General features: G+C 41.6%; 1 protein-coding gene across 3 annotated transcripts in view; it reads left to right on the forward strand.

Annotated features, from left to right (window-relative positions):
* RRBP1 (ribosome binding protein 1) overlaps positions 1-27,937 on the forward strand; it is a 119,392-nt gene that overhangs the window by 21,878 nt on the left and 69,577 nt on the right. For all 3 annotated transcript variants that reach the window (XM_077486007.1, XM_077486009.1, XM_077486008.1), the window contains exons 2-3: positions 6,773-7,975; positions 27,354-27,502. In XM_077486007.1, coding sequence (XP_077342133.1) covers positions 6,793-7,975; positions 27,354-27,502 — 1,332 coding nt within the window. In that variant the 5' untranslated portion in view covers positions 6,773-6,792. The remainder of the gene's footprint in view (positions 1-6,772; positions 7,976-27,353; positions 27,503-27,937) is intronic.

The raw sequence follows: 27,937 nt of genomic DNA on the forward strand, positions 1-27,937 counted from the left end.
ACTATATAATGTGAATGTGAAATTCATAAAACTAAATAAATAGATAAGCAGATGGAGAGTAGCCTTTGCAGCACCTGAACTCTTATGCTTCGTAAAATTGAAAAGCGCTATTGGGAGGAAGGTATCCAATAGGAGACCTTCTTCTAATAGTTGGACCTATATTGTCCGATACCACATCCTTGGAAACTTCTATATACAAAAAGACCTAACTAATACGAAGGAGGACTTTAAAAGTACCACATCTTTTGTATATAAAAAAAAATCAATAGTTTATTCTACAATTGTTAAAAACATATATGGAAAATACAACAGCATTGTATATAAAAATAGCAAGTACGTAAGAGACTAATATGTCATCACTTATCAGACTTAGAGGATGAATTGTTAGCTGTGACTTCAACGTGTTTCACAGGTCCATGCCCGCTTCATCAGATAAATAGCAACAGTCAAGCTCTATAATAGTAAACAATACAATCGTCAAGATAACAATATAGTAAAGATTAATCCATGCAGTTTTGTCCTGCCTATTGGAGAGAAAAAGATTATTACATTGCATGTAGAACACTTGTACATAAAATAATGCACACCACCACCAACTATATACTCTCTGGAACAGATAGCTCAGCTCATTCGGGGTTATTCTACTCTACCACAGACCCAAGTAAAAGGGAAGTCCTCAATGGGACTAACATGCAGTCACATATAAAGGTACTAGAAAAGAAAAAAATGATAGTATGGCTTAAATAGTTAAAGGGATATGCCTGCTGAAAAAAGGGGCACAATGCTCAATTTTTTTGTTGTGGTACAAATATATGTATGGTGCTCCTAAATCAATGAGTGCCATTTGTAATAAATCCAACTAATTGATGTCAACATGGGGGCCCACATTTTCCAAACTATACCCCTACACCTCAACATGCAATCTTATGCTTTGTAATATGCAGCTGGGGTCAGACAGCGAATAATCCTTACACTTCCTGACCAATTGACATCGGGATGGAATGGGAGAACCTCGGCATATCTCAGTGGCAGTTAAAGCTAATCCCTGCGTTTCATTTAACTTTGAAGCACAACGAAAGGCAAAACCTTGTTTTCATTTTGGATATAGCGGAGCGGGATTAAAACATTTGTCACTTATTATTGCTGTCTGTGCCCCCGTTGAGGAGGGTTCACCCTCTCTATTTGTCCTGTTTACCGTTATCATTGAACATAAAGGAAAATTCAAAATTTTGGATTGTCCCCAGAAAAGTAATAGAGGGGAAACCTTCCAAGGAGGACACTAGTTCTGGTGACCTGGGGGTCCCCCAAGGAATTCCCTTAATTTGTAGGGATTTCCTCTCACTTCCTGTTTTGGCTGTGGGACAGAAAGTAAAGGGAAATCTCTGCAACGGGACACAGAATGCGGGGAATTGGACAGGGGTAATAATCCTTCCTTGATCTATCCAAAATGGGGGGGGGGGGGGGGGGGAGTTTAGCACATAGTTCTACTTTAAATAGTTCATTTGAACCAAGTTTGTATAGTGACAGGGTGATTTTAAATGTTTAAATCGCCTTCCTAAAGTTGATATTTGCATAGCCAGCCAAAAATAACTAGAGAAAAATAAATAGCCAATTTAAAAGGTTAAAGAGCAAAACCAGCTCCTGCTACAGTATCCCCTTTAATCTGGAAATGTCCTCAGTCTGCTAGCCAGCATTTTCCACATTCCCTGTTCCCCTTAAAAGCATTGGCTCAATGTACTTTTTTTCTATTCTCAATAAATATATTCTAACATACCATCCAACTTGCATCTTATTGGAAGCTGGGCGCCCCTTTTGGTTTCCAATCATTTTTATTGGTAAATTCTAATAAACATACAAATGTCTAATAGCGTGATTATCCATCAAGATCATTGCAACTACTCCCCCTTAAATAGAAGAATTCCCAGACTCCAGATAACTAATCTGGGGGGGCAGTAGAGGAAGAAGAAAAGGAAAAATTGTAAAGTACAGGGTAAGTAAGGTGTTTGGTGCGATGATGAAACTCCAAGCTTGGACTCCAGAAGCACCTTTAGAATCTACAAGTGACCTATCAGTTAGTTAATCCAAGGTTCCTAGATGTTTTCGAACTGTGGAATTTTAACATTGAGCATGGCTTAGAGTTTCTTGTTAATCATTATCCTGGATAGCTTGGCCTTAATCAGGTCAGGCAGTATCACAGGGGACCTCCACGATTTACCTATTGCGATGCGGACCTCCAAAAATACAAAAGGGATTCATTTCCTCATGCATCATGAAGCTTCTAAAATTTGGTGGCCCAGTAGGGCCTCTTGTGGTCTCTTTTTAAGATTTGCACCATTAACGAGTTGAGAAAATGATATACCCTTATCCAGAATCTACGGAATTTTGGGCACTCCTACCAAATATGGAGGAACAAACCATCTTGGAAGCAGCCTCTAAAACTCGCTCCTTTTCTACTTGCCTATTTCAGTCTGATGGCTAGCAATATTTAGCTAGCGTTATCCACGTTGCTTCCTCTAAACCTGGGTGGTCCTGGACCTGCCTCAGCCTTTGATTGAACAGTTAAAAAGAGAAACCGTGCAGTGATGAGCTCATATCTCTTGTCACTTTGCCTTTTCCTCCTGTCAGCATGCTTTCTATCAACACTTGATCTGATTGGCTCCTTGTGCTGCTTCTTCCTCTTTTATAAGGCAGCCCTGTAGTACAGGGTTTGCAAGAGGCTGATACCAGGTCAAAATCAGGTACTTGCACTACTTGCTTTTTAAAACCTATATTTAAAGAGGATGTGTTAATGATTGCAGGGTTGTATTAATCTCCGATCATCAAGCAAATTACATCATATACCCTGCTCCATATTGCAACCACTTTCTCCCAGCCAGGTTCATACTGCACCTGAAAAATTTTCTACCACTGAAACAACAAGACATAGATGTTTTTACACTTGTCTGAAGGAACCATCTAAAATACTAAAGAATATCGGGTCCAATTTTACTGCTAAATATTTGAGTGGCAGGTAGGGTCCTATTTAAAATAGGCTGTGTCTGTTTTGGCTGCTTGCTAAAAGAGCCCCAGTGTTGGCAGACATGTCTGCCACGAAGGCCTGTCTGCAGACAAGGCACAGAGCCTCCACTGTTTCATTGTCAGGAAAATTTCCTGGGTTTCCCGTATAGACCAACACGCTGCTGTCCAGGAAAAAAAAAATCGTATGCAAACTGGAAAAGCTGATACAGCTCCTCAACTGGGAATGTCGAAAAAAAAAAAATGTATGTTGATGGAAAAGTGCATAAAACTCGATCCTTATAGCTGTAGTTATCTTTCATTTTTATAGAGAAGAGTAGTGAATTTAAACTGATTTAAAATGTACAAACTAAAATTTTAAATATAGCAGCCTGCTTGTTCTGAGCTGTAATGGCTACATTTTTTTCCAGGCTTTTTTTTTTTACTTTTATTTTGACCTGGTCATCCAAAGGAAAAGCCTTTGTGTGTGTGTGTGTGTGTGTGTGTGTGTGTATATATATATATATATATATATATTATATAATTTTTTTTTAAATAGACAAATATATAAATATTTGGAACAAACAACTTGTTACCCCAAAAAAAAAGGCTATATATATATATATATATATATATATATATATATATATATATATATATATATATATATTAAAAACTCCATAAAAAGGTCAAAGGACAACTCTTAAATACCACTAGACCAGCATCATAGGTCTGACATTCAGTATTGCCCAACCCAGTAATGGCTTGATAATATCATGTAAGCTTGAATCCTCCTATATTAGTGTCCATAAGCTCTTCATACTCACAAGTCAACACGTTTCGCAAAAATTATCGCTTTCTCAGGACTGGTTGGGTGAGTGTTGCTGTAAACTGTGAAATACAGAATTTATAGAAGTTTCACATCTTAAGTATATAAATTAGCAACAATTTTACCCAATCTACATAAAGTGGTATATCATGCTTGCCTTCTTAAAATATAGAACCTATGGGAGGTGGAGGAATAAAAATAAGATCCTGGGGGCGGACACAGAAGCAAAAAGAAGAATGGAACCACCCCAGGGCGAGACTGATAGGAATGATCAATCTGTAGTTGACAACCCATTGGATTGATATGCTACACATGGGAAAGGGGATTTTGATGGATAGTTCAGATACCATCATAAGTCATTGATAACATCTGTTTCTACCATGTAAGCTCATAATCTGATCAATCAAAATGCTATTTTATACATGAACAAAGTACTGTATCCCAGTGCTGCCAATTCATGTAAAACAATCAATTTTCCTACCTGGCTATGTGACTGTTTGATCGAATCCGATGTTCAAAACCTTTATCCCAATAAAAACCTCTTGCTCAACAGCTTGTGTAACTGCTGTGTGAGCTGGAGTTTGACTTCAGTTTGTTAGTGTATCGAAATCTGCTAGTACAGTACTAGTCAATTTATGTGAGCCATCCATGTTTTATATGCACATTAAAGATGACCTAAAGCATTAAAGCTGCTCCCAAAAAAGCAAGCAGAAGTCAATACCTTGTACTGCACTGTCCTACACTGGAGATAGCCATCTTGATAGAGGCAGGGCTTTACTTCATCATGTCATAGCTGCATTCCTAATGACTGGTGGGAAATATTCAGGAGGCCACAGAAAAACTGAAAGATGTATATATCCACAAAATAAATGAAGCAAATACATTGAAATTCTCACACCACTTGCTCTCCAGCAAGGAGAACAGTGAGCACTACAGTAGTGATATAATCAGATCGGACTCCAGAGCCTGTGAGGTTAGCAGTCAGAGGCAGAAGTGACTTAGATCTCGCACTGCTGATATGAGGAACACCTAGGCAAGGTTTTTACTACTCTTTTTCAGGAGCAACTTACAACAAAATGAGTTCAGATCCACTTCTGTTCTGTAGGCTTACTTCCTACTAATATGATATAATATGATAGGGCATAAAACTTTTCTATTTACTTTACCTGATGAGAATGAAGATAAAAGAAACAAAATTTGCAGTTGATGACAATTGAATAAATGGTCTTATAAAGTGTGTGTGTGCATATATATATGTGTGTGCATATATATATATATATATATATATATATATATATATATGTATATGTATGCATGTATGTATGTGTGTGTATATATATATATATATATATATATATATATATATATATATATATATATATATATATATATATATAAAAATAAATAAATATATTTGTGTGTATGTGTAACACTAACCCTCGAAGGAGCTTCTGGTTATTTTTGGGCTTACCATTACCTTCCGCTTCTCCTTATTGCAAGTCTAGGGGATGTCCCGTGGTAGATGGACCAGTAACTTGAGACTGACAATAGATCCACTTGAATGGATTTTATTTGCAAACTTCAACCATTGAACAGTCTTTAACTTGAGATCAGAGGGTTGGAAAGGAATTCAGGTACTCTCAATGTCAAAGTCTACAAATATTAAGGAACTTGCTTACTTTGACTGCATCCAGAGAATAGCCATTCGCAGCTGGATGAACACTCAGGTTGGACAGTCCCTCTCTCACAAGGCCTAGCATCCAACAAGGTGCTTACTCAGGAACAAAGTCTTTAACACCAAGATTGTTGCAGAACACGTAGGAAACTAGCTGTAGAACACTTGTAGGATACCTGGATCTTTCAGCCTACTTGGCGATATCCACAAGACCGGATTCTCTTGGTTACTTCAGCCCTTCCAGGCTCTTGTTAAGAAAACCCCCGTACGTGGTGTTCTTCTAAAGAGTCCTCCCCTGGAATGCTCGAAGTTCAATGGGTCTCTCCCGGGCCGGAGACGGCACCCATCCACCACAGAATCCTTCTCTAGTTTCCATGCCTTGGGCTAGCCAGCCCTGAGGCATTAAAGTCGGGTGGAACCGCACCCCAGGCCATAGCCTTCCTGGGGCCTGGTCAGGACTTCATACTGCACCGAAACTCCCAACCACGTGACGCCCGTATCTTAAATACCCTCTCCCAGAGGGAAGAGGGAGAGGGCCACTCCCACTGACCTGGCTCCAAAAGAGAGTAACTTAAGCGCCTGACCAGACCATAGTTCCATGCCTGCCACCAAAGACAACACCCCCTGTGGCTTAGGCTAAACATCTCCCAGTCCAGTCAGACTGACACAGAAGCCAAATTTAGACAAATGGACCCCAAAAAAAACTGTAGTTTGAGTAAAGTTTTAATTTTGAAAAACAGCGCATGCTCTTCAGGAGCCCAGCGCTATATATGTGTGTGTGTGTGTGTGTGTGTGTGTGTGTGTGTGTGTGTGTATATCTGTATATATATATATATATATATATATATATATATATATATAGTGTATGAGGGGGAAAAAACAGAGCACAACTCAAGCAAAAAACATTTTATTTAATTTGTTATTTTATGTCTTATGACATTTAGATAATGAAAATACCTCACTTGTTTTGGCGCAAAAGTAATCGGGTACTTTTTATAGAATGCAAAATATGCAGAGTACTTCCTGAGTACAATAAATAATAAAATCCTATTCTGCAAATGACCTTCATTAGAGCACATTCATTTCCTGATATGCATATTCAGATTGCTTTGACTGTTTGTTTGTTTTTGTAAATATATGTAAATCGACAAGCTTGCTGTTTTATGGTTAAAGTGGATGGGGAACTATAGGGCTACATTAACGTGTGTGTGTTTTTTTTTTTTTTTTTTTTCTGCATAGATATTTCACTAACTTTTACCTACTTTCTTATTTAGACATCTAGAAGAAAATCAAGATGGATTTGTATGATCCTCAGACTTTAGGAGCGATGGTGTTTGGAGGTTTCATGGTGATATCGGCCATTGGCATTTTCCTGGTATCTACCTTTTCTATGAAGGAGACCTCCTATGAGGAAGCGTTGGCTAAACAACGCAGAGAGCTGGAGAAGGGCCAACAACCGAAAGTTGACAAGAAGAGGAAGGATAAAATCCCTGAGAAGAAAGGAAAGCCTAAGAAAAAGGATGATAAACCAAATGGTAAAATACCCGAACAGGAAACTTCTTCAGAAAATGAGCAGAAAAAAGATGAATCGGAGCCTGAAGTTGAGGAGGTTAAGGTTCAGGAAACCCCTATAATACCAGCTGTGGTCCCAGCTCAAGTTAAACTGGCACCTTCTCCTAAGGACAAGAAGAAAAAGCAAGACAAGAAGGCCCAAAAGGTGGAACCATTCCAGAGTCCAGTGGTGGCCGTGACCAAGCCTGTCTCAAAGCAGACTCCTGTTTCCGAGGCTTCTTTAAAGGAAGTGCATGTGGCAGCAGTTTCTCATGTTGGATCTCAGCCAAGTTCCTCATCCCATCCACCTAAAGCTCACTCCAACCCAGCAGTTAACAACCCTCCAAAATCTCAGTCCAACCCACCAGCAAGTGGCAGCCACTCTGGTAAAAATCAGTCAAATGCAGCAGTCGCCAGCACTCACTCTGGTAAAACCCAGTCAAGTCCATCTGCCACCAGCACTCAGTCTGCTAAATCCAAGTCAAATCTGCCAGTCGCCAGCACTCAGTCTGCTAAATCTCAATCGGGTCCATCAGTCAACAATTCTCAGTCTGCCAAAACGCAGTCAAGCCAACCAGCCATCAATGCTCAATCTGCCAAAGCTCAGTCAAGCCAACCAAATGCCAACCTTCAGCCTGTTAAAGCTCAGTCAAGTCAACCAAGCAACAACTCTCAGTCTGCTAAAACTAAATCGAGCCCACAGAACTCCAACCCTCAGTCTGCTAAAGGTCAGTCAAGCATCCCATCGACCAATTCTCAGTCTGATAAAGTGCAGTCAAGCCAATCGGTCTCTAACTCCCAGTCTGCTAAAACACAGTCAAGTCCACCAATTGCCAAAAAAACTGAAGCTGTTGTGAGCCGTGAAGAGGAAAAACCTGAACCCGCTCCAAAAAAGAAGAATGCGCCAAAGAAGAAAGCCGAGCCAGGTTGGTGATATTGTATGATATTGTCAATGTCAGTGGTCTTCTGCCTGCAAATGGGCTGAACATCCTGATTAGACTTTTTGGCTAAATCCACTTGAAGACCAGGTCTTTTTTGACACTTTTGTTTACATGCAAAAATCTGTCATTTTTGCTAGAAAATTAGTTGGAATCCCCAAACATTATATATTTTTTAAAGCCGAGGCCCTAGAGAATAAAATGGTGTGATTTGCAATTTTTTATGTCACACAGTATTTGCACAGCGGTTTTTCAGACACAATTTTCTTGAATTCTAATGTAAAAAAACACAATCCATAACTCAATGTTTTTGAAAAATATAAAAACTGATGTAAATAGTTACCCAATATGTCATGCTTTATGTGCAACGACGACATACGACATTAATTTTACTGTGCATAGGTGACACTTCGAAAGCCTTTATAAGTTACCACTTTAGGTTTACACAGGTAAATGGTGCTAGAATTACTGTCCATGATCTGAAGCTCGCAGTGATACCTCACATGTGTGGAACGATAGCTGTTTAACGTGCGTGCGGGACTGTGCGCACATTTGCCTTTGCGCGGGGGGGAGCACTAAAATTGCCATTTATTTATTTTTATTTTTACACTGCCACTTTTTTTTTTTTTTTTTTTTTTTTTTTTATTGCTGTCACAAGGAATGTAAGCATCCCTGTGACATCAAGAGGCATGTGACAGGTATGCTTTATGGAGAGATCTTGGGTCTGTAAGACCCCCACATCCCCCTCCTCTGCCTTTAAAAGCATTCAATCACAATATGATCTGTGTTTTTGAATGCTTTTGATTTTTAAAAATGGTGCTGTTTACATCCAGGTAAACCGGGAGGGATGTCAGGTCATCGGTTTTAGGTTACTATAGCGAGAGCCAATCAAAGCCGATCTGGGCTTTGTTTGTCTCTCTGATCAGCGGGCGGAAGGACAGGAGAGCTTGAGAAAACCACACAGGGAAGATGTCCCCTGTTTGTAAAAGTAATCCAGGGGCTAGTTAGCTGCTAGGATTGCTTTTACAAGAGAGCTGGCTCTAAAAAACGGTACCAGGATGATGCCTGCAGCTGGTATAACCACTTAAGTCCAGCGAATTACAGTTATTTTGCTGGTTGGCAAGTGGATAAATAGGTTGCCCCATTGGCTCGTTGGCAAGGGTGGTCTATATCAGTTATAAAAGTGTGGCTTTGCAGAGATGTACATTTTTGTCTGGTAAGGATCAGAATCTTTCCGGTTTTAGCTGCTGTCCAAGTCCCCATTAGGGAGATTTGTTTTCTTTTTCTGGTGTGTTACCCAGGATGGGAAGTTAGTAGAACTTTAGTTGGAATATGTGCCGGGTTTTCCTTGCCATTTGTGTTCCTACAAATTTTTCCTGATTCAATCCAAAACAAACAGAGTTTGGCCCCAAGCACACTGGGAAAAAAATTGCTGTCTTTACAGGCGTTTGGCATTTTTACTCAACCTGTAGAAGCAACACAATGGGGTTTATTTACAAAAGGCAAATCCACTTTGCACTACAAGTGCAAACTACAATTGCAAAGTGCACTTGGAAGTGCAGTCACTGTAGATCTGAGGGGTAGATCTAAAATTAGGGGAAGCTCTGCTGATTTTATTATCCAGTCATGTGCAAGCTAAAATGCTGATTTTTATTTTCCTTGCATGTCCCCCTCGGATCTACAGCGACTGCACTTCCAAGTGCACTTTCAGTGCAATTTCAAGTGCACTTTGCACTTGAATGAATGAATAATTTGTATAGCGCACGATGCAAACTGAATCGCCTCAAGGCGCTGTTTGCACTTGTAGTTTACAGGCGTATTTGTAGAGGTCCATTTACAGGCTGAAAAAACCCATCACAATTGTGTTTTTGAGAGGAGCTTTTAATGCCGCCTACATACTATCGGTCTTTCCAGCAGACTAGGTCCAACAGGATCAGTCCGTCGGACAATCCGATCATGTGTGGGCTAATTTGATAGTTTTTCGTTATAAAAATCCGACGGACCTAGAAATAGAACATGTTTCAAATCTGTCTGACGGACTCAATTCCTATCGGTAAAACTGTTCGTCTGTATGCTGGTCCGACGGACCAAATATGGTGCAAGGGCAGCTATTGGCTATTGAACTTCCTTTTTTAGTCCCGTCTTACGGAATCACATTTTAAAACGAATGGACCTTCGAACAGACGTAGTCATTCAGAAATCCGTTGGAACTCCGCGGAAAAGTCAGTCGGGAAGACCGTCGTACCTAGTCTGCCAGAAAGTCTGGTCGTGTGTACGTGGCATAAGCTGAAAAAATGCTTGACGCACTGAAACGCGTGGACATTTTTGTAGTGTTTCGGGTAAAAATGCTTATGGATTCAAATGCTCCTAAACAGGTGTACAGTCGGCTCTATAGGAGCGTTTTTTCTGCTGCTTTTTTCTGCCAGCAGTTCTGGCATTTTTTTTATGCTGCCTAGTGTGCACAGACCCTTTTTGGCTGCTGCTTTTCAAAGTGTTTTCTCTTGTCATCAGCATAGATGTGTGTTCTTGGTTCCATAAATTGGCTGTTGCTTTCTCTGTTGGGCTTACTAGCTTCGGAGCTAGTTTTAAGCTGGCCATAGACGGTTCGAATCTCAGACGGTTTGACAGGGACTGACTGAGATTCGAACCATTTATGGGCAGGCTCATTGTACCCAGGTCAATCCATCGATTGACTTGGGTATAACCAGCATGTGTGATTTTTAGGATGCGATTATGCAATTAATAACCACTGTGTTCTTCTGCCAGAAGAACGCAATATCTCCGCCGGAGGTATTCCCCCATCAACACTGACTGTGTATGGCCAGTTTTCCATACCCCTGCTACAGGAATTTTAATTTGAATATATTTTTTAATGTTTCTGATTGATTCTTATACTGTAGGAGTTATTTATTAAAGGCAAGAGCAAACTAAAAGTGCACTTGAAATTGCACTGAAAGTGCACTTGGAAGTGCAGTCGTTCTAGATCTGAGGGGGACATGTAAGGAAAATAAACAGCATTTTAGCTTGCCTGCACATGATTGAATAATAAAATCAGCAGAGCTTCCCCTCATTTCAGATCTTCCCCCTCAGATTTACAGCGACTGCACTTTCAGTGTGATTTCAAGTGCAGTTTACACTTGTAGTTTAAAGTGGATTTTCCTTTCGTAAATAACTCCCATTGTAACGTGGCACTTTTAGGTTTTCTGCAATGTGCTTTTTCTGTGTGGCACATACTGGCACTGGAGATACAGGCAATGAACTGGTGATCTCTGTAGTACGGTTAGGACCTTTTGTGCTGTGAGTGCTCTGAGTATCAGACTGGGAGAGATGAATAGCCAAAGGGTTTAATTACTGTACAGAGACATTGTCTGGAACAGATTATTGTTTTTGATATCCAGGAAATTGTATCCTCTGCTTTCTAGGGACAGAAAAGTATAGATAGAGAGCAAAGATTGAGACCGTTCTGTTGACTGTGTATCTGTTTTCATTTTTATGACTGCCTGGTAAGGTGTATTTCCTTATTTTTTAACTTTAGCTTTATTTAAATTATAAGATATAGATTTTCCTTTTTGCCTTTTTTTTGTTTTGTTTTTTTTGTAATTCCTTTATTTTCCAAAAAGTGTCAGTTTACAGAAAGATATAAAAAAGGAGGAAAACGCAGCATAACCAAATGACAATGACCAAGAGGCAGGGTGGATTTGATTTAAATCAATTCGATTTAAACCACTAGTAAAAAGGCTTAATTTAAATCATAATTTTTAAAGGGCAACTGTCATCTCTGTCCCGCAGCGGCTCCTCCTCTGACTCACTGACAGTCCCTTTCACTTTAATGGGACGGCTGGTGATGCGGCAGTGACACAACAAGATGAGTGGATGTCTGCTAACAGGCGCTGCCATGATGGATCTGAAATAACAGGTGCTCTTTAACCACATGCCGACCCGGCCATAGCTGAAAGATGGCTACAGCACAGTCGGCTTATTGTGGGAGGACGTCCATGGACATCCTCCCAGAATCTTGCTCCTGCGCGCAACCTGGGGCACGCACCCCGAAACATCCGTGACCGGATCATGGATCATGGTAAACGGCCGCTGAAACAAACCGGTATCACATCATGACGCCGGTTCCTCCCTCCCCTCTCTGTACCGATCAGTACGGGGAGAGGGGGAGAGATGGCAGCAGCGCTGTGGGCTGGATGTGAAGTGCCCACAGCTCTGCTCAGTGCCAATAATCTGCAGTACTCTGCCCATACTATGCAATAATCTACCAATGCTCTGCAATACTCTGCCAATACTCTGCAACACTGTGCAATACTCTGCCAAAACACTGCAATACTCTGCGAATACTCTGCAACACTGCAATATTCTGCCAATACTCTGCAATACTCTGCCAAAACACTCCAATACTCTGCCAATACTCTGCAATACTCTGCCAAAACACTCCAATACTCTGCCAATACTCTGCAATACTCTGCCAAAACACTCCAATACTCTGCCAATACTCTGCCAGTACTCGCCAATACATTTTAAAAGAAACAGCGTTTTTTTATTTTACCAAATTTTTAGTCTTTTTTTGATTAATAGCGCAAAAAATAAAAAAAAAACAGTGGTGATTAAATACCAACAAAAGAAAGCTCTATTAATTGTCATTCAAAGTGTGAGAGCATCGAAAGCTGAAAATTGGTCTGGTTAGGAAGGGGGTTTAAGTGTTCAGTGGTCAAGTGGTTAAATGTAAGCACCTATTCTTGCTGGTAGTTAGAATCTTTTAATATTTGCAAAAAAAAATTAAGGTTTCCTATTTAGAATAATAAGCTGTCAGGTTAGTAAAACAGCGTTATCAGAACAGATTCAATCATACAGTTTGTAGTGTACATAAATTTGCAAAACATTAGGATATTGGAATATTCCTGAACTATGTTTTTTCTCATGGTTACTGTGAAATTGTGTGAATGCATCAATGCAGTGCATGTTATTTGAGCTTGCCGAGCTTGGATTCAGTGAATGAGTTTACTAAAAATGTAAATATTGCAAAATATACAGCCTAATGCTACATAACTAAGCTCCATTTCATGCTGAATAAACTAAATGAATATTGTATCTTAAATAGAAAATGATCTTTTAGATAGATAGATTTTTACTCCAAAAGCATTTTATTAAAATAAATTTGATAATCAAAAAATCGATTTTTCAAATAAAAAAAATTGTTTTTTTTTTTTTTTTTTAATTATTGATTTTATATCCATCCTGCCAAGATGGGCACACAATTTAGATTCACAAGCCAACAGGCCTAGCAGAACACAGTATGTATGGGCACATATAACATTTCCAAAATGTAAAATGATCATCAATGTGCACAGTATAAAAGGCATATGAGGTGGCAGCATGGGAGACCCAGAATGAATACTTGAAGTGGTTGTAAACTCTGTCACACCACTTTTACCTAAAGGTAAGCCTGTAATATGGCTTACCTGAAGGTACCATGAATATCTCCTAAACTTGCACAGTTTAGGAGATATTCGGTACATGCACTGCTGCCAACATCATTGGCACATGCGCACTGAAGAAATGGAACACGACTGCAATGAAGACAGTAAGGTATAAAAGTGAAATAAGATGATTATTCCAACTTGGGCAGCTTAATAGAATAGAATAGAAAAAAAACAGAATAGAATAAAATAGAATCAAATAAAACATATAGAATAGAAAATAACCTCTTGCAGACCACAATACGTATCAATATGTTGTGGTTTGCAAGTGGTTTACCGGGGTTATGGCTGAAGGCATCAGCCATAACCCCCGATTCTTTTTTTTTTTTTTTTTTTTCAGCTGTCGGCTGGCTTTCTAATGAAACCGGTCCAAATGGCTCATTAGCCGCTGGATTGTTTTCAGGAGTGGTAGGAGGGGACATCACCCCCCCCCCCCCAGCGCTCGTCAGTGTTTCTGAGGCTTACTGTTTTTATCAGTGTGCCCAAGAAATGATCCAACGGTGCGGCCAGCTGGTCACATGAAAAGAGACCAGATCATCTCTGATCACCTTTATAGCTTTGGAGGACTGGAGAGACATCATGCCGATACGTCCGGTCTACAGTAAACCATTTTTTTTTTCAAGCAAAATATCAAAAAACATTTTATTTATTATTATTATTATTAATAATAATATTTTTTTGTAAATCTTTTTCTTTTAAAGGTAAAGGAGAGATTTTGGGTCTTTTTGTCATTCCTTATAATAGGAATAAAAGTGGTCCAAAAAAAAAAAAAAAAATGGAACAGTGTAAAAATAAAATAAATAAAAGCATTTTTGTTTTTTTAAAGTGCCCCCATCCCTCCCTGCTCACACTCAGAAGCGAACGCATATGTGAGCGGTGTTCACACCACACGTGAAGCATCGCTGCGAACGTTGGAGTGAGAGCAATAATTCTAGCGCTAGAATTCTAAAGCTGTAACTCTAAACAGGTAACCTGTAAAAAAATTGAAAGCGTCTCCTATGGAGATTTTAAAGTATTGTAGTTTGTTGCCATTCCACGAGTGTGCAGAATTTTAAAGCGTGACATGTTGGGTGTATATTTGCTCTGTGTAACGTCTTTCATATTTTACCAAAAAATTGGGGTATATATAGTGTGTGTGTGTGTGTGTGTTTGGGGGGGGGGGTATTTTTATTATTTTATTAATTAAAGTGTATTTCTTCCAAAAAAGATTAAAAACTGCTGTGCAAATACCATGTAACATAAAGAAATTGCAACTATCACCATTTAATTTCCCGGTAAAGGGTCTCTGGTAAAAAAAAAAAAAATGTGTGTGTATATGTAGTGTGTGTATGTGTGTATATGTATGTGTGTGTGTGTATATATATATATATATATATATATATATACTTGTAAACAAAAAATTCTTGAAAAGGACTGGTCTTCAAGTGGATAAAGGAATAGATGTCTTCCCGAAATGCAAATTTTGGAAGACGCTATTTTCATTCTATATTATACTATTTTATTCTATTCTTTTCTATTAAATTCCTGTTTTCAATTATTTTCTATGCTATTCTATTTTATGCAATCCTTTTATTTTCTATTCTATAAAACAGGAAGTAGTATGAAAATCTGCGCTATGTCACCAACCACTAAACAGCAAGCAGCCACTTATAAACTGTTATATCAGCTCGTAACAAATCTAAATTAGAATTAAGTGCAATCGTTTTTTTTTTTTGCACCACGAGGAGTTTTTTAGAGGCTTTCTAATCCAGACTCTGGAGGGTCAGCAGGGAGTACAGGGAACTATTAGTAGCAGAGGAGATGGGCTATAAAGAGAACCTGTTGCCTTACTCTGAGTGGGCAGTGTGACAGGTTCACTTTTACTGTGGCGCGTTGCAGATGCTCATTACTTGTGTGGGGCATCGTTGGCAGATCTGCGAATAAGAGAGCTACTCTGTTACTAATCTAAAACAGTGAGTCCTAATAGAAATCTATTTTGGTAGAATTTTACTTGGACTTTATGCAGCTCACCTTGACCTATATTTGTCCTAAGATAATTGGCTGTTATTACAATCGCTCCAATAAGGTATTGTAGAACATTAAAAAAAATCTCATTGCCATTGAAGAGCTCAGGAACAGCCAGCCCTGGATGTGTAAAGAGAACCTGTGCTCAGGCTATGCACACCAAAGTATTTCCTTATTCTGAACAATTCACCAAAGTGAAATGGCATGAATGGGCCATCAGGCAAATTTGTGCTGCAACGTGCCCTGACATACGGCAGTAAAGTGCATTGCACTCCTGAAAAAGATCAGTGTAGTTTAATTGCACTGGGGCGCGATGCTCGGACCAGCCCCTATTAACTACACAGTGAAAGCAGAACAATGCATTGATGAAGTCATTTCTGTCACTTGGCCCTCTCCTCCAATCAGCACGCTCCTTTGCAGTTTATGTCCTTTTGGATCCTTCGGCTGCCTATTTATTTAATATTGTATTACATGTATTTAGACTCCTTTTACACTGAGGCAGTTTTTAGGCATTTTAGCAATAGAAAAAGAGCCTGAAAACTGCCTCTCATGTCGCCCGAGTGTGAAAGAGGGCTTCCACACTGGGGCGGTGCGCTTACAGGACGTTAGAAAAAGTCCTGCAAGCAGCATCTTTGGGGCAGTTTGGGAGTGCTGCATGTACCGTTACTAAACCGCCCCTGCCCATTGCAATGAATAGGCAGCGCTTCAGAAGCACCCCACTAGTGGCCCAAAAGTGCTGCTAAAACAGCGGTGAAGCGCCACTAAAACGGGCTGCATCTGATCAAGGCGTTAATCTTCTTAGGACCTCCTTTCTGGTGTTATCAACAAGGGATCCAAAAAATACAGGGAACCTCCTGGGGGCCATATTTGAGGCTCAGAGCTGCATTGGCTATAGCTTATACCCCCCCCCCCCCTCACATCTTTAGTGAGGGGTGGATTCTCAACCTGTAATTTACACTGGCCTATACAGTGCCTTGCGAAAGTATTCGGCCCCCTTGAACTTTTCAACCTTTTGTCACATTTCAGGCTTCAAACATAAAGATATAAAATTTTTATTTTTTGCGAAGAATCACCAACAAGTGGGACACAATTGTGAAGTGGAACGAAATCTATTGGATTTTTTAAACTTTTTTAACTAATAAAAAAATGAAAAGTGGGGAGTGCAAAATTATTCGGCCCCCTTGCATTAATACTTTGTAGAGCCACCTTTTGCTGCGATTACAGCTGCAAGTCGCTTGGGGTATGTCTCTATCAGTTTTGCACATCGAGAGACTGAAATTCTTGCCCATTCTTCCTTGCAAAACAGCTCGAGCTCAGTGAGGTTGGATGGAGAGCGTTTGTGAACAGCAGTTTTCAGCTCTTTCCACAGATTCTCGATTGGATTCAGGTCTGGACTTTGACTTGGCCATTCTAACACCTGGATACGTTTATTTGTGAACCATTCCTTTGTAGATTTTACTGTATGTTTGGGATCATTGTCTTGTTGGAAGATAAATCTCTGTCCCAGTTTCAGGTCTTTTGCAGACTCCAACAGGTTTTCATCCAGAATGGTCCTGTATTTGGCTGCATCCATCTTCCCCTCAATTTTAACCATCTTCCCTGTCCCTGCTGAAGAAAAGCAGGCCCAAACCATGATGCTGCCACCACCATGTTTGACAGTGGGGATGGTGTGTTGAGGGTGATGAGCTGTGTTGCTTTTACGCCAAACATATCGTTTTGCATTGTGGGCAAAAAGTTTGATTTTGGTTTCATCTGACCAGAACACCTTCTTCCACATGTTTGGTGTGTCTCCCAGGTGGCTTGTGGCAAACTTTAGACGAGACTTTTTATGGATATCTTTGAGAAATGACTTTCTTCTTGCCACTCTTCCATAAAGGCCAGATTTGTGCAGTGTACGACTGATTGTTGTCCTATGGACAGACTCTCCCACCTCAGCTGTAGTTCTCTGCAGTTCATCCAGAGTGATCATGGGCCTCTTGGCTGCATCTCTGATCAGTCTTCTCCTTGTCTGAGCTGAAAGTTTAGAGGGACGGCCAGGTCTTGGTAGATTTCCAGTGGTCTGATACTCCTTCCATTTCAAAATGATCCCTTTCACAGTGCTCCTTGGGATGTTTAAAGCTTGGGAAATCTTTTTGTATCAAAATCCGGCTTTAAACTTCTCCACAACAGTATTGCGGACCTGCCTGGTGTGTTCCTTGGTCTTCATGATGCTCTCTGCGCTTTCAACAGAACCCTGAGACTATCACAGAGCAGGTGCATTTATACAGAGACTTGATTACACACAGGTGGATTCTATTTATCACCATCAGTCATTTAGGACAACATTGGATCATTCAGAGATCCTCGCTGAACTTCTGGGGTGAGTTTGCTGCACTGAAAGTAAAGGGGCCAAATAATTTTGCACGCACCACTTTTCAGTTTTTTATTTGCGAAAAAAGTTTAAAATATCCAATAGATTTCGTTCCACTTCACAATTGTGTCCCACTTGTTGGTGATTCTTCACAAAAAATTAAAATTTTATATCTTTATGTTTGAAGCCTGAAATGTGGCAAAAGGTTGAAAAGTTCAAGGGGGCCAAATACTTTCGCAAGGCACTGTAGATGATCACAAAAAAAAAAACTGATGAGCACTGATGAAAAACTGATGAATACTTCATCCGTTTTGATGTGACTGAACTGATGAAATGAACGTCAGTATGTGTAAGGCCTCTTTCACACGGGACGGATCAGTAATGATCCGCCCCGTGATGATCCGCTCGCTCAGCAGGGATCGCTCCGTTGTCCCCGCTGAGCCGGCGGGAGACAGGGCGGTCTCCGCACACTGTGCAGGGACCGCTCTGTCAGTTCTCTGCTCTCCTCTATGGGGATCGGATGAGCACGGACCGTCTGTCCGTGTTCATCACATCCGCTCTGCAGACGGATAGAAAAATAGGATTTTCCTCCGTCTGCAGAATCGGACTGTTGCGGAGGTGGACAATAGCGGGTGTCTGCGGATTTTCATCCGCAGACACCCGCTGTCCCATAGGAATGCATTTATGTCCGTATTTCATCCGCAAACGGATGGATGAAATACGGACATACTGTCCGCATGTATGAAAGGGGCCTAAGGGCTCCTTCACACAGACGTGCCCCTGTACGGAGCCTGCTCTACTCAGCGTGGGATCGCTCCGTCGATCCCCCGCAAGCCCTTTCCACTGCATAGAGATGTGTAAAGGCCTCCTTGCCGAAAATATCCCTCTACCTTCTCAGGTACCCCAATGATCCACACATTATTACATCTTAAGCAATTTTCAAAGTCCTCTGCTCATAGGTCCGTGGCTTTAGCTAAGCGGGTAGTTGCTTGAGATTCTCTGATCATAGCAGGGAACTTGTCTTCCATGTCACTGATTCTGCTCTCAGCGGCCGTTGTGCGTTCTCTTATCTTTTGAAGGTCTTGTCTGACCAGGCCGACCTCCTCCTTTAAGCTCCCAAAGCGGGGTTTGTATGTTGTTTACTGAGGCTGTGAACTTATTTACAGCCCTTAATATCACTGCTAGAGTTGGTTGCTCTCCCTCCTCCTCTCCTACATCCTTTTTGTTCCAACGTGGCCGCTGCTCCCCGTCTCACTATCCTCCATGTCTGCACCTTCATGCTCTGTGTCTGCACCCAGATCAGGCTGGTTAAGCAGGTCAGATTTTCCTGCCAGTTTCATTGCTTAATAGCGCATATCTTTTGGGTGGGTCCCAAGCCCCGTCTTTGGGGTCTTTAAGGTGTTTGCTAACCCCCTCCTTAGTTTTGTCTCCTCCACGGGCCTTCTGTGTAGAGGATGGAGCGCCGCCATGTTGGAATTCAGGCTGTGGGCCATCTCCTTTGTTTCCCCCGAGTCATCATTGCCTGTTTTCTGCGGAGGACACTGTCGGGGTGTACTGCGGGTGTTCCCGAGATTCCTGGGGCAATGCCGGGCATTTCTACTTTGCTGGAAAACGTATCAGGTCAGGATAATGTGCGGGAGCTCTGTGCTAAAGTGTCTGCTCACATGCCGCGCTGGCCACTCCCCCGCTATAATATTAGCTTCAAGTGAAAATATATTCGTCTCTTCTCCAGTGATGCGGTGTCCATGAGCTCCCTTGCCTATGCCAACCTCTTCATCTGAACATCTTCCAGGTTTGGGATCTTCAGACATCTTGATTGGCTGTGGCAGGATTTTGTTTGTTCTGACACATGCCGAAATTGTGTATTCAGTTAGCTCATCTGCAGCTCAGTGTACATTGGCAGGCAGATTGTGAATATGACGTAAGAGTCCTTTACTGCCGAAGAGACGTAGGGGTTTGTTTACTAAAGGCAAATCCACTTTGCACTACAAGTACACTTGGAAGTGCAGTTGCTTTAGATCTGAGGGGAAGATCTGAAATGAGGGGAAGCTCTGCTGATTTTATCATCCAATCATGTGCAAGCAAAAATGCTGTTTTTTATTTTCCTTGCATGTCCCCCTCAGATCTACGGCGACTGCACTTCCAAGTGCACTTGTAGTGCAAAGTAAATTTGTCTTTAGTAAATAAAGCCTGGTTGATATTTTATGTAAAATTTCATTTTAAGTTGATCTATTTTACATTTATATCTTTAAAAAAAAATAAAAAAATTAAAGATTATACTTTCACTTAAAAAATAAAATACAGAATAGCATGACCTGTATGTTAAATTCAGTTAAGGCCAAGAGCCACACCCTGACCTTTATTCTCAAAGTAAAGCTTACAAGATATGACGAATGCTCAAACTGGTTCAATTTAGATTTTTTTGTTTGTGGTACTTCCTGGATTGCTTTGTGTGGCCCAGCGGATAACATTTCAAGTGTTAAGTAGACAATAATTCATAGTGTGTGACTGTTTGAACCAACATAGAAGCCTTTCATTAAAAAAAATGCCATGCAAAATATGCAGTGTAATATTTCCAAACTAGTAATTGCCTGGCAACTCTTTTCTGTGTATGGCTCCTGTATCTGCTTGTATTCGAGGTAATTTATGGTTTTTTAACTTGCCTCGTCAGCTAAACAAGCAAGGCCCATTTAGTCAAAACGCTGCGCTGTGCGGCCAGACAGAAACCTGACTGTGCCTAAAGCGGAACTCCAAAATGCACAGGAACTAAGGAGAGCACCAGGTGCAGGGGGAGCATGCTGCAGGAGCATATAACTATAGGTGCACCGCATGGAAATCTTTATTTATAATTGCATTCTGTTTGACTTTTTAATTAATATCATGAATTTAAATTAATATGAATTCATTGTTGGCCATTATTGGCATCATGTTGGCCTCCCATTTGTCTACTACAGTTTACAACAAATGTAATTGATGTCATTCTTTTTATATACAGTTAATAAAATCATTAGCCCCACACCATAATCCCCCCTCCACCAAATGATTTAGACCAGTGGATAACCCTTAGGAACTTGTCACCAAACCCCCATTGTTCAAGGACCTCAAATAGGTATGGCCAGGACACAGAGTTGAAGGCTTTCTGAAGATCTAGTGATAACAGGAAGCCTTCCTGTTGGAAGGGCCCCCGTCCCAGTGGGATTGTAGGAGGGAGATCAAATCTATGGCCCTATGGATCTGATGGGGGCCTTGTGTCCCCGGGATGAAGCCCACCTGATCTTTGTGAATATATCCAGCAATAAAACGGGAAAGTCTTGTCACCAGGATTTTTGTCATGCTCTTAAGGTCGTTATTTATAAGAGAAATGGGTTGGTAATTACCGATCTCACATGGGTCTTTCCCCGATTTGGGTATGACTGTGATTAGAAGCTGCGTTTAGATCATTAGGGAGAGGGGCGCCATCCCAGAAAGAGTTAAAAAAAAAGTGCCATGAAGGGTGCTAGGAAGATGCGGAATTTCTTCTAGTGGCAGATCAAGAAACCCGGGGCAGAGGATGTCCTTAAGGATTTTATGACCTCCGTTATTTTGTCTGAAGAGAATGGTTTGTCCAGGAGCTCTTGGTGGGATCATTTTATTTTAGGGAGATTAATTTCTTGGAGAAATGCCTCTATTGTCTTAGGATTTTTATGGGGATGGTCTTTGTATAAACCCGAATTGAAAGCATGGACGGAATCCATGATTCCTACTGGATTCTAGATTAAATTTCCCGCCTGTGTTACTCCACAGTGTGGATTTTGGAGAAGGCTAGTTTACGCTGTGTCAGGCTAAGTTTGGCTGCTAATTTAGAGCTTATTTCGTCTTTTTGGTAGTAGAAACGTGCCCCGGTCCATCGTAAGTTGTTTTCAGCTGAAGTGGTTAGGGCTAGGTTTAGTTGGACTCGTGTGGCATCAAGCCGAGGCATTCAATGGCATCCCGATCCTGTAGGCTTTGAGGTAGGAATTCCAGCGAAGAGTGGGGTACAGAAGGGAGAAGAGGATAGGGAGGTTAGAGGAGATAGAGAGATGAGAGGAAGGAGAAGAAACATTAGAAAACAAATTCTCAATACAAACCCAATCCCACTAGGGTTGGCGAGGGAACCGTCCCTTCCCAACCCTTTACCCAAAAGTAAACCAAGTCATCCTTGTTTGGACAAGGTAATCTGAATCTGACAAGAGAATAAAATGAAACTCTCCTATCAGCATCAGATGGAGGCGCACTGTGAACAGTCCAGTCGCCCCCACCGTTAAGATAAACTGTAACGTTATAACAAACTTAGAGTCTGAGCCCTTTTGGCATTGCATTAGAGAACAGCCAGGTCCGCTTCACCGTTCCCCCACTCCCCCATTCGACAACCCGTGTCACTTGTAAAATGTAAAGGGACAGTAAGCTGCAAGGTGACTCCTGCTATCGGCCATGGGAGGGCAGGAGACCGTGGAATGAGGAGGAGGACAGTGGGATGAGGAGGACCACGCGCCAGCCGGGGATGCTTCCTAAAGTGTTCTGCTATGGCCCATTGGGTTCCCTTATCTCTTGAGTCCATTGTGGGAATTGCAAGATAGACAGGGATCCAGGGCCAAAAAAAAGCAGCATAATGTTTTAAAAGCACAGTCAACCGTAAGAAAAAGAAGAAAAAAAAAACAGGTAACACTGTTGCCCGGAGAGTTTCGAATGAAGCCGGACCCCTAGAGCCATTTCCCCTTTTAGAACTTGGTGTTAAACCCGAGAGTTAATCAGGGTAAATGACAGGTTGGTTTCAAGGTTGGGAGATGTCTCCACAGCACAGTTCCAGGGAGAACTGGGAGGTTGAAGTGTTTTGAAGGTTGATTATCAACATCACGGGGCAAGGGATTCCCTCGATCTCTTGGGATGTTGCTTCTGCAACACATGAGTCAGTGGGCTTGTCGGTGATGGCCATTTTGATGACGGTGCCCATCTATTGGATAAGGGTTGAGGCAATTCCTCTGTGATCAGTCCTAAGTGTAGGAGTAATCGTTCGCCTTCTGGAAAGGAGGAGAAATTATAGGGTTTGTCACGGTATGAGAAGTTCAGACGAAGCAGGAAAGCCCATCTGTATGTAATGTCTTTATTTGCCAGGATTTAGAGTAACGATTTAGAGATCTTCGCTTTTGTACAGTGTATGGCAATCAGTCTGCAAAGATTTGAATCTGATAGTCCGTGATTTCCAGCTTTTCCGTGGTGCAGGACAGCTTCATTACATCCTCTTTTCATTTTATAGAAGTGGGGTTTTACTACTATAATGTCTCTAGGGATACCATCCGAGTGTAATGGTTGTAGCGCTCTGTGAGCTCTATCCAGTTCCAGATGGTGTGCTGGGATCTATTTTCAAGGTCATCAGTTTTAGAGACTGCTGATTCTAGTTGATCGTGGAGATCCTGGATTCTGGCTTGGTTAATTCTAGAGACCGCTTGGTCTGCTTTCTTCTCAATTACTTCTATTCTCGTGCATATTTGCTGCAGATCAGCATTAATAGAGACTGTGATCTGGGCCACAGTTTGGGATAGGCCCCTAGTTGGCATTTTGGAAAATGCCGCCATCATGGAGGGGAAGTCTGAGGGGGTAAGAGTGGCGCTTTGGGTCTCCTGGTCCCAGGGGTCTGGGCTGGTAAGCAGCGCCTGTAATCGCATCATGGCAGGGCCTCCCAGTGATCTCCCTAACAGGGATTCAGTGGATGCAGGGGAGGGGCCACTTGCAGTGGTGTACTCACTGTGGCTACATTGCAAGGCAGTTTGACCTGGTGTGCTATGGATTCCTCCTCTGCACAGTCTGTGTCTCGTGTGGACGCAGCCGCCATTTTGGAATGGCCGGGCCATGCTGCTGCAGAGTCCAGTTGATAGGACAGGCCCCTCTGGGGTGAGCCTGTGGACATCAGGTGGTGGCTTGGTACTTCCCCGGTCGGCTGGTGGTGTTGCCAAACCGGAACGAAGGCTCAGACAGCTGAGGTGCAGGCTACAAGGCCATAATGTTTTAAGCATTGAGCCTTAGCTCCCGGTCTAAGAGGCTTTCTTGGGTGCTGCCGCGCATGTGCCCCACATTTTTCATTTGAGTCCTGACCTCAACCAGATAGAAAACCTTTGGGGTGAATGGAGCGGAGACTGCGAGCCAGGCCTTTTCATCCACATCAGTGCCTGACCTCACAAGTGCACTTCTGGAAGAATGGTCAAACATTCCCATAGATACACTCCTAATCCTTGTGGACAGCCTTCCAGGAAGAGTTGAAGCTGTTATAGCTGCAAAGGGTGGGCCAACAGACTACAGACTAAGGGCCAGTTCACACCAGATGCAGTTCCGTGTGCTTTTTTTCTGCACTAAAAATGCATGCACAGTGTTTTACATGTATTCCAGTAGCCCTAGTTTACGCCAATGCAGTCAGTTTCTGGTCAGTTTCTGGTCAGTTTCTGCATCGGAATCTGACCGGTAACTCACTGGAACTGACTGCATTGGTGTGAACTAGAGCCATTGGAATACATGGAAAACAATGCATACAATGCATTCGTTCAGAAAAAAAGCACATGGAACTGCACCTGGTGTGAACTAGCACTAAGCCTGGGATGCCATTAAAGATCATGTGCATGTAAAGGCAGGTGTCCCAATACTTTTGACAATATAGTGTATCTGTTGGTTGTTGCCTGTTAACGTTATTTGTTCAAAACAAATAAACAAATTTGACAAGGAAGAATAATGGCGCCGCAAGCATGCCACACATTTTGCTTCGATTCAGCCCACAATTCAATACGAAAGTATGAACAGAGCCTAAAAGGAAAAAAAAGCAGTAGAAGGAGCATGTTAGTTGGAGGAGAAAGCAAAGTGACAGAGAGTTGTGCACCTCGCTGTGCTGCTTCTCCTTTTACTGTTCAATCACAGGCTGAGTTAGGTTTGAGATGACCTGGGCTCTGAGGTAGAGGGTTGAATGATGCAGGTCATCAGACTGAGGACACCTGGTGGCAGAAACAGGTACTGCATGAGTAATCTCAGGATTAAAGGTGAATATTGTGGCCAAAGCCAGTTTTGAGTTTTTCTTAATTTAATTTTTTTTTTTCTTCTTTTAATGGGCTTTGTATGTTTTATCTTATTTTTTTTTGCTGGAGTTCTGCATTATCGTGCTTCTGTAGACAAGGAACAGCTTGAATCATGTATGAAAAGTGGCAGGTCTTTTGACTCTACTGAAATGGAATGTCCTATATCATGTTGATTTTTTTTATGGTGTCACTGCTCGCTTCTGGGCTGCTGTACTTCCAGCACTTTTCATTTGTGTGCCAGAGTCCCTATGAAGCCTTGTTCCTACCCCTTGCTGCTTCTCCGCTGTGCCATGGCTATTGCAACGAGCTGCCCTGCCAATTCACACAGCTGTGAAGAGGGAGTATGTCTTTCCAGGCCACAGGAGACAAGAACAGCTGTGCACGTGCCCCAGAATCAATGTACTTCACTTGTAGAACAGAAATAAGAGGAAAGTATACCAAATACTCGACACTAATACCCTTCACCCTAACACTAAGCCACTGTGTTTATATCACAAATGATAGTGTGCCAATTCAATTATATAAACCACCGCACTACCCTCCACCATTAAATATATAATGAAACCCATCATAAAAATCTATTCAATTAAAAATTGTTAGTGGGCACCACTCATTGAGTATCGGTGTTCACTGAGTCTTATGCCGCATACACACGATCGGAAATTCCGCCAGCAAAATTCAGATGAGAGCTTTTGGTCGTAAAATACGACCGTGTGTATGCTCCATCGGACTTTTGCTGGCGGAATTCCTGCCAGCAAAAGATTGAGAGCAGGTTCTCTATTTTTCGGTTGGAAAAACTTTCCGATCGGAAATTCGGATCGTCTGTACCAATTCCAACGCGCAAAATTCCTACGCATGCTCGGAACTTCATTTTCTCCTAGTGTTGTACGTCACCGCGTTCTTTGACAGTCGAAAGTTCAGAGGATTTTTTGGTGACTGTGTGTATGCAAGCCAAGCTTGAGCGGAATTCCGTTGGAAAAACCATCCAAGATTTTTCCGACGAAAACTCCGCTAGTGTGTACGGGGCATTACTGTGTTATGCAAGGTGTTCCTAGCCACTTGGGCCTATATTTTTAAATATATCTGTTGAAGTTGACAAATGCTCTGCACCTTAAGATCATAAGATGCTTTCCCTGTGACATTACTTATTTATGTTCGTCTACTGTTTTAAAATGATGCTCCTGTAATCCATTTTTTTTTTCAATAAAATAAGATTGAGCTAAAAATTGTTAAAGCGGGAGTCCGCCGGGACTCCGCGTTTTTTTTTTTTTTTTTTTTTAAAAGCCAGCAGCTACAAATACTGCAGCTGCTGACTTTTAAAATAGTGACACTTACCTGTCCAGCGCGCCCGCAATGTCGGCACCTGAAGCCGATCTCTAGATCGTCTCTCGGGTGCTGCCGCCTCCATCTTGGGTATGGGAATCAGGAAGTGGAGCCTTTCGGCTTCATTTCCCGGTTCCCTACTGCGCATGCGCGAGTCGCGCTGCGCAATAAGGACGGTCCCCGCTGCCTCTGGGATCTGTGTGTTTCCCAGCAGGCAGCGGGGCACTTGCGGAAAGGGACGGGCACTTGCGGAAAGGGGCGTAATCTACGCCCCTTTCCGCAGAGAGCTATCCCGGAAGTGGGTGCAGATACCTGTACTGTACAGGTATCTGCACCCCCCTCCCCCCTGAAAGGTGCCAATTGTGGCGCCGGAGGGGGGGAGGGTTCCGATGAGCGGAAGGTCCACTTTAGGGTGGACCTCCGCTTTAAAAATGCCTAACACAATACATACAGCAAGTATTCAATGATCTCACAGAAGTGTATTCTAAAACATTTGAATAAATGATGTAGCAATTCAAATATGGTCGTGGTAGGGTCATGGGAGCATGTTAGGGATGATGGGGCCAAAACCAGTTCTGATAGCCATTCCTATAGTTTAAAGAATTTTTGGGTGCACGCATCCCTTATGTCCGTACACTAGTCTTTTCCTCCATGTTGGTGGTTATCCTTTGTTCTTTCATTTAGTAAATGTGTGGGTAGCCAGTGCTGTACAATTTTGTTTTCTTGTAATAAAGAGAAATCTAATGGCTGAAACCAACACCTCTAATGTGTATTAATTTTCCTAATATACAAATGCTGGGATCAAGAGCAGTAGGGTTGTTTTACTAAAACTGGAGAGCATGGCTGTGCATGGTAGCCAATCAGATTCCAACTTCAGCTTCTTCAATTAATGTTTGACAAAAGAACCCGAAAGCTGATTGGCTACCATGCACAGCTGCACCAGATTTTGCACTCTCCAGTAAATCAACCCCAATGAGTATTTGCAGTACAATGGAAAACATTTAAGTTACCTCTGTCCAGTAACGTACCAGTTTGGGTAGTGGGCTTTTTTTATTTGTGGATGTTAATCTTGATTTTTAAATTCTTTTTTTTTAAATATTATAATTAATTATTATTATTACATTTTTATGCAGTTTCCAATGACCTGGATGGTGCCCTGTATCTTCCATACAAGACAATAGTGTCCACCATCAGCAGTATGGCCTTCAGTGAGGGAGAAGCACAGAAGCTTATTGAGATCCTGATTGAGAAAAATGGCATCAAGCAGGATACTTGGCATACAGTAAGACTTCTTACTTTCTTTTTATGTTCATAAAATTTTAATTTAATGTAAATCTTTTATGTTAAATTGCTGCATGACCTGCCTTTGTACACAATAGCATGAAAATGCACACTGTGGATTTATTGGTGACGGAGAATAACCAAACATAAAATTACACATACTTTACTTAATAGTGTGTGTCTGATAATTTTTGCTTGTAGCCATCTAATTAACAGAAAAAAAAAAACAAGGGTCTTGTCTGATCAGAACTCCATAACCAGCTGAGCAATGGACATTTTTAAAGTGGTTGTAAACCCTTAAATATACCCAGTGAAGGGACTATGCTCAGGTGATACACAGGGATGAAACAAATCCTCCTACATAAATTGTATCTGTCTACGTGCCGTCTTCTCCTCTTCTCTGCACCCGTTCAAGGTCCTGAATTTATAGAGTTCA

This window comes from Lithobates pipiens, unplaced genomic scaffold, assembly GCF_037356315.1.
Source record: "Lithobates pipiens isolate NorthernLeopardFrog02 unplaced genomic scaffold, aLitPip1_a1.2 Scaffold_18, whole genome shotgun sequence".
NCBI lineage: Eukaryota > Metazoa > Chordata > Amphibia > Anura > Ranidae > Lithobates > Lithobates pipiens.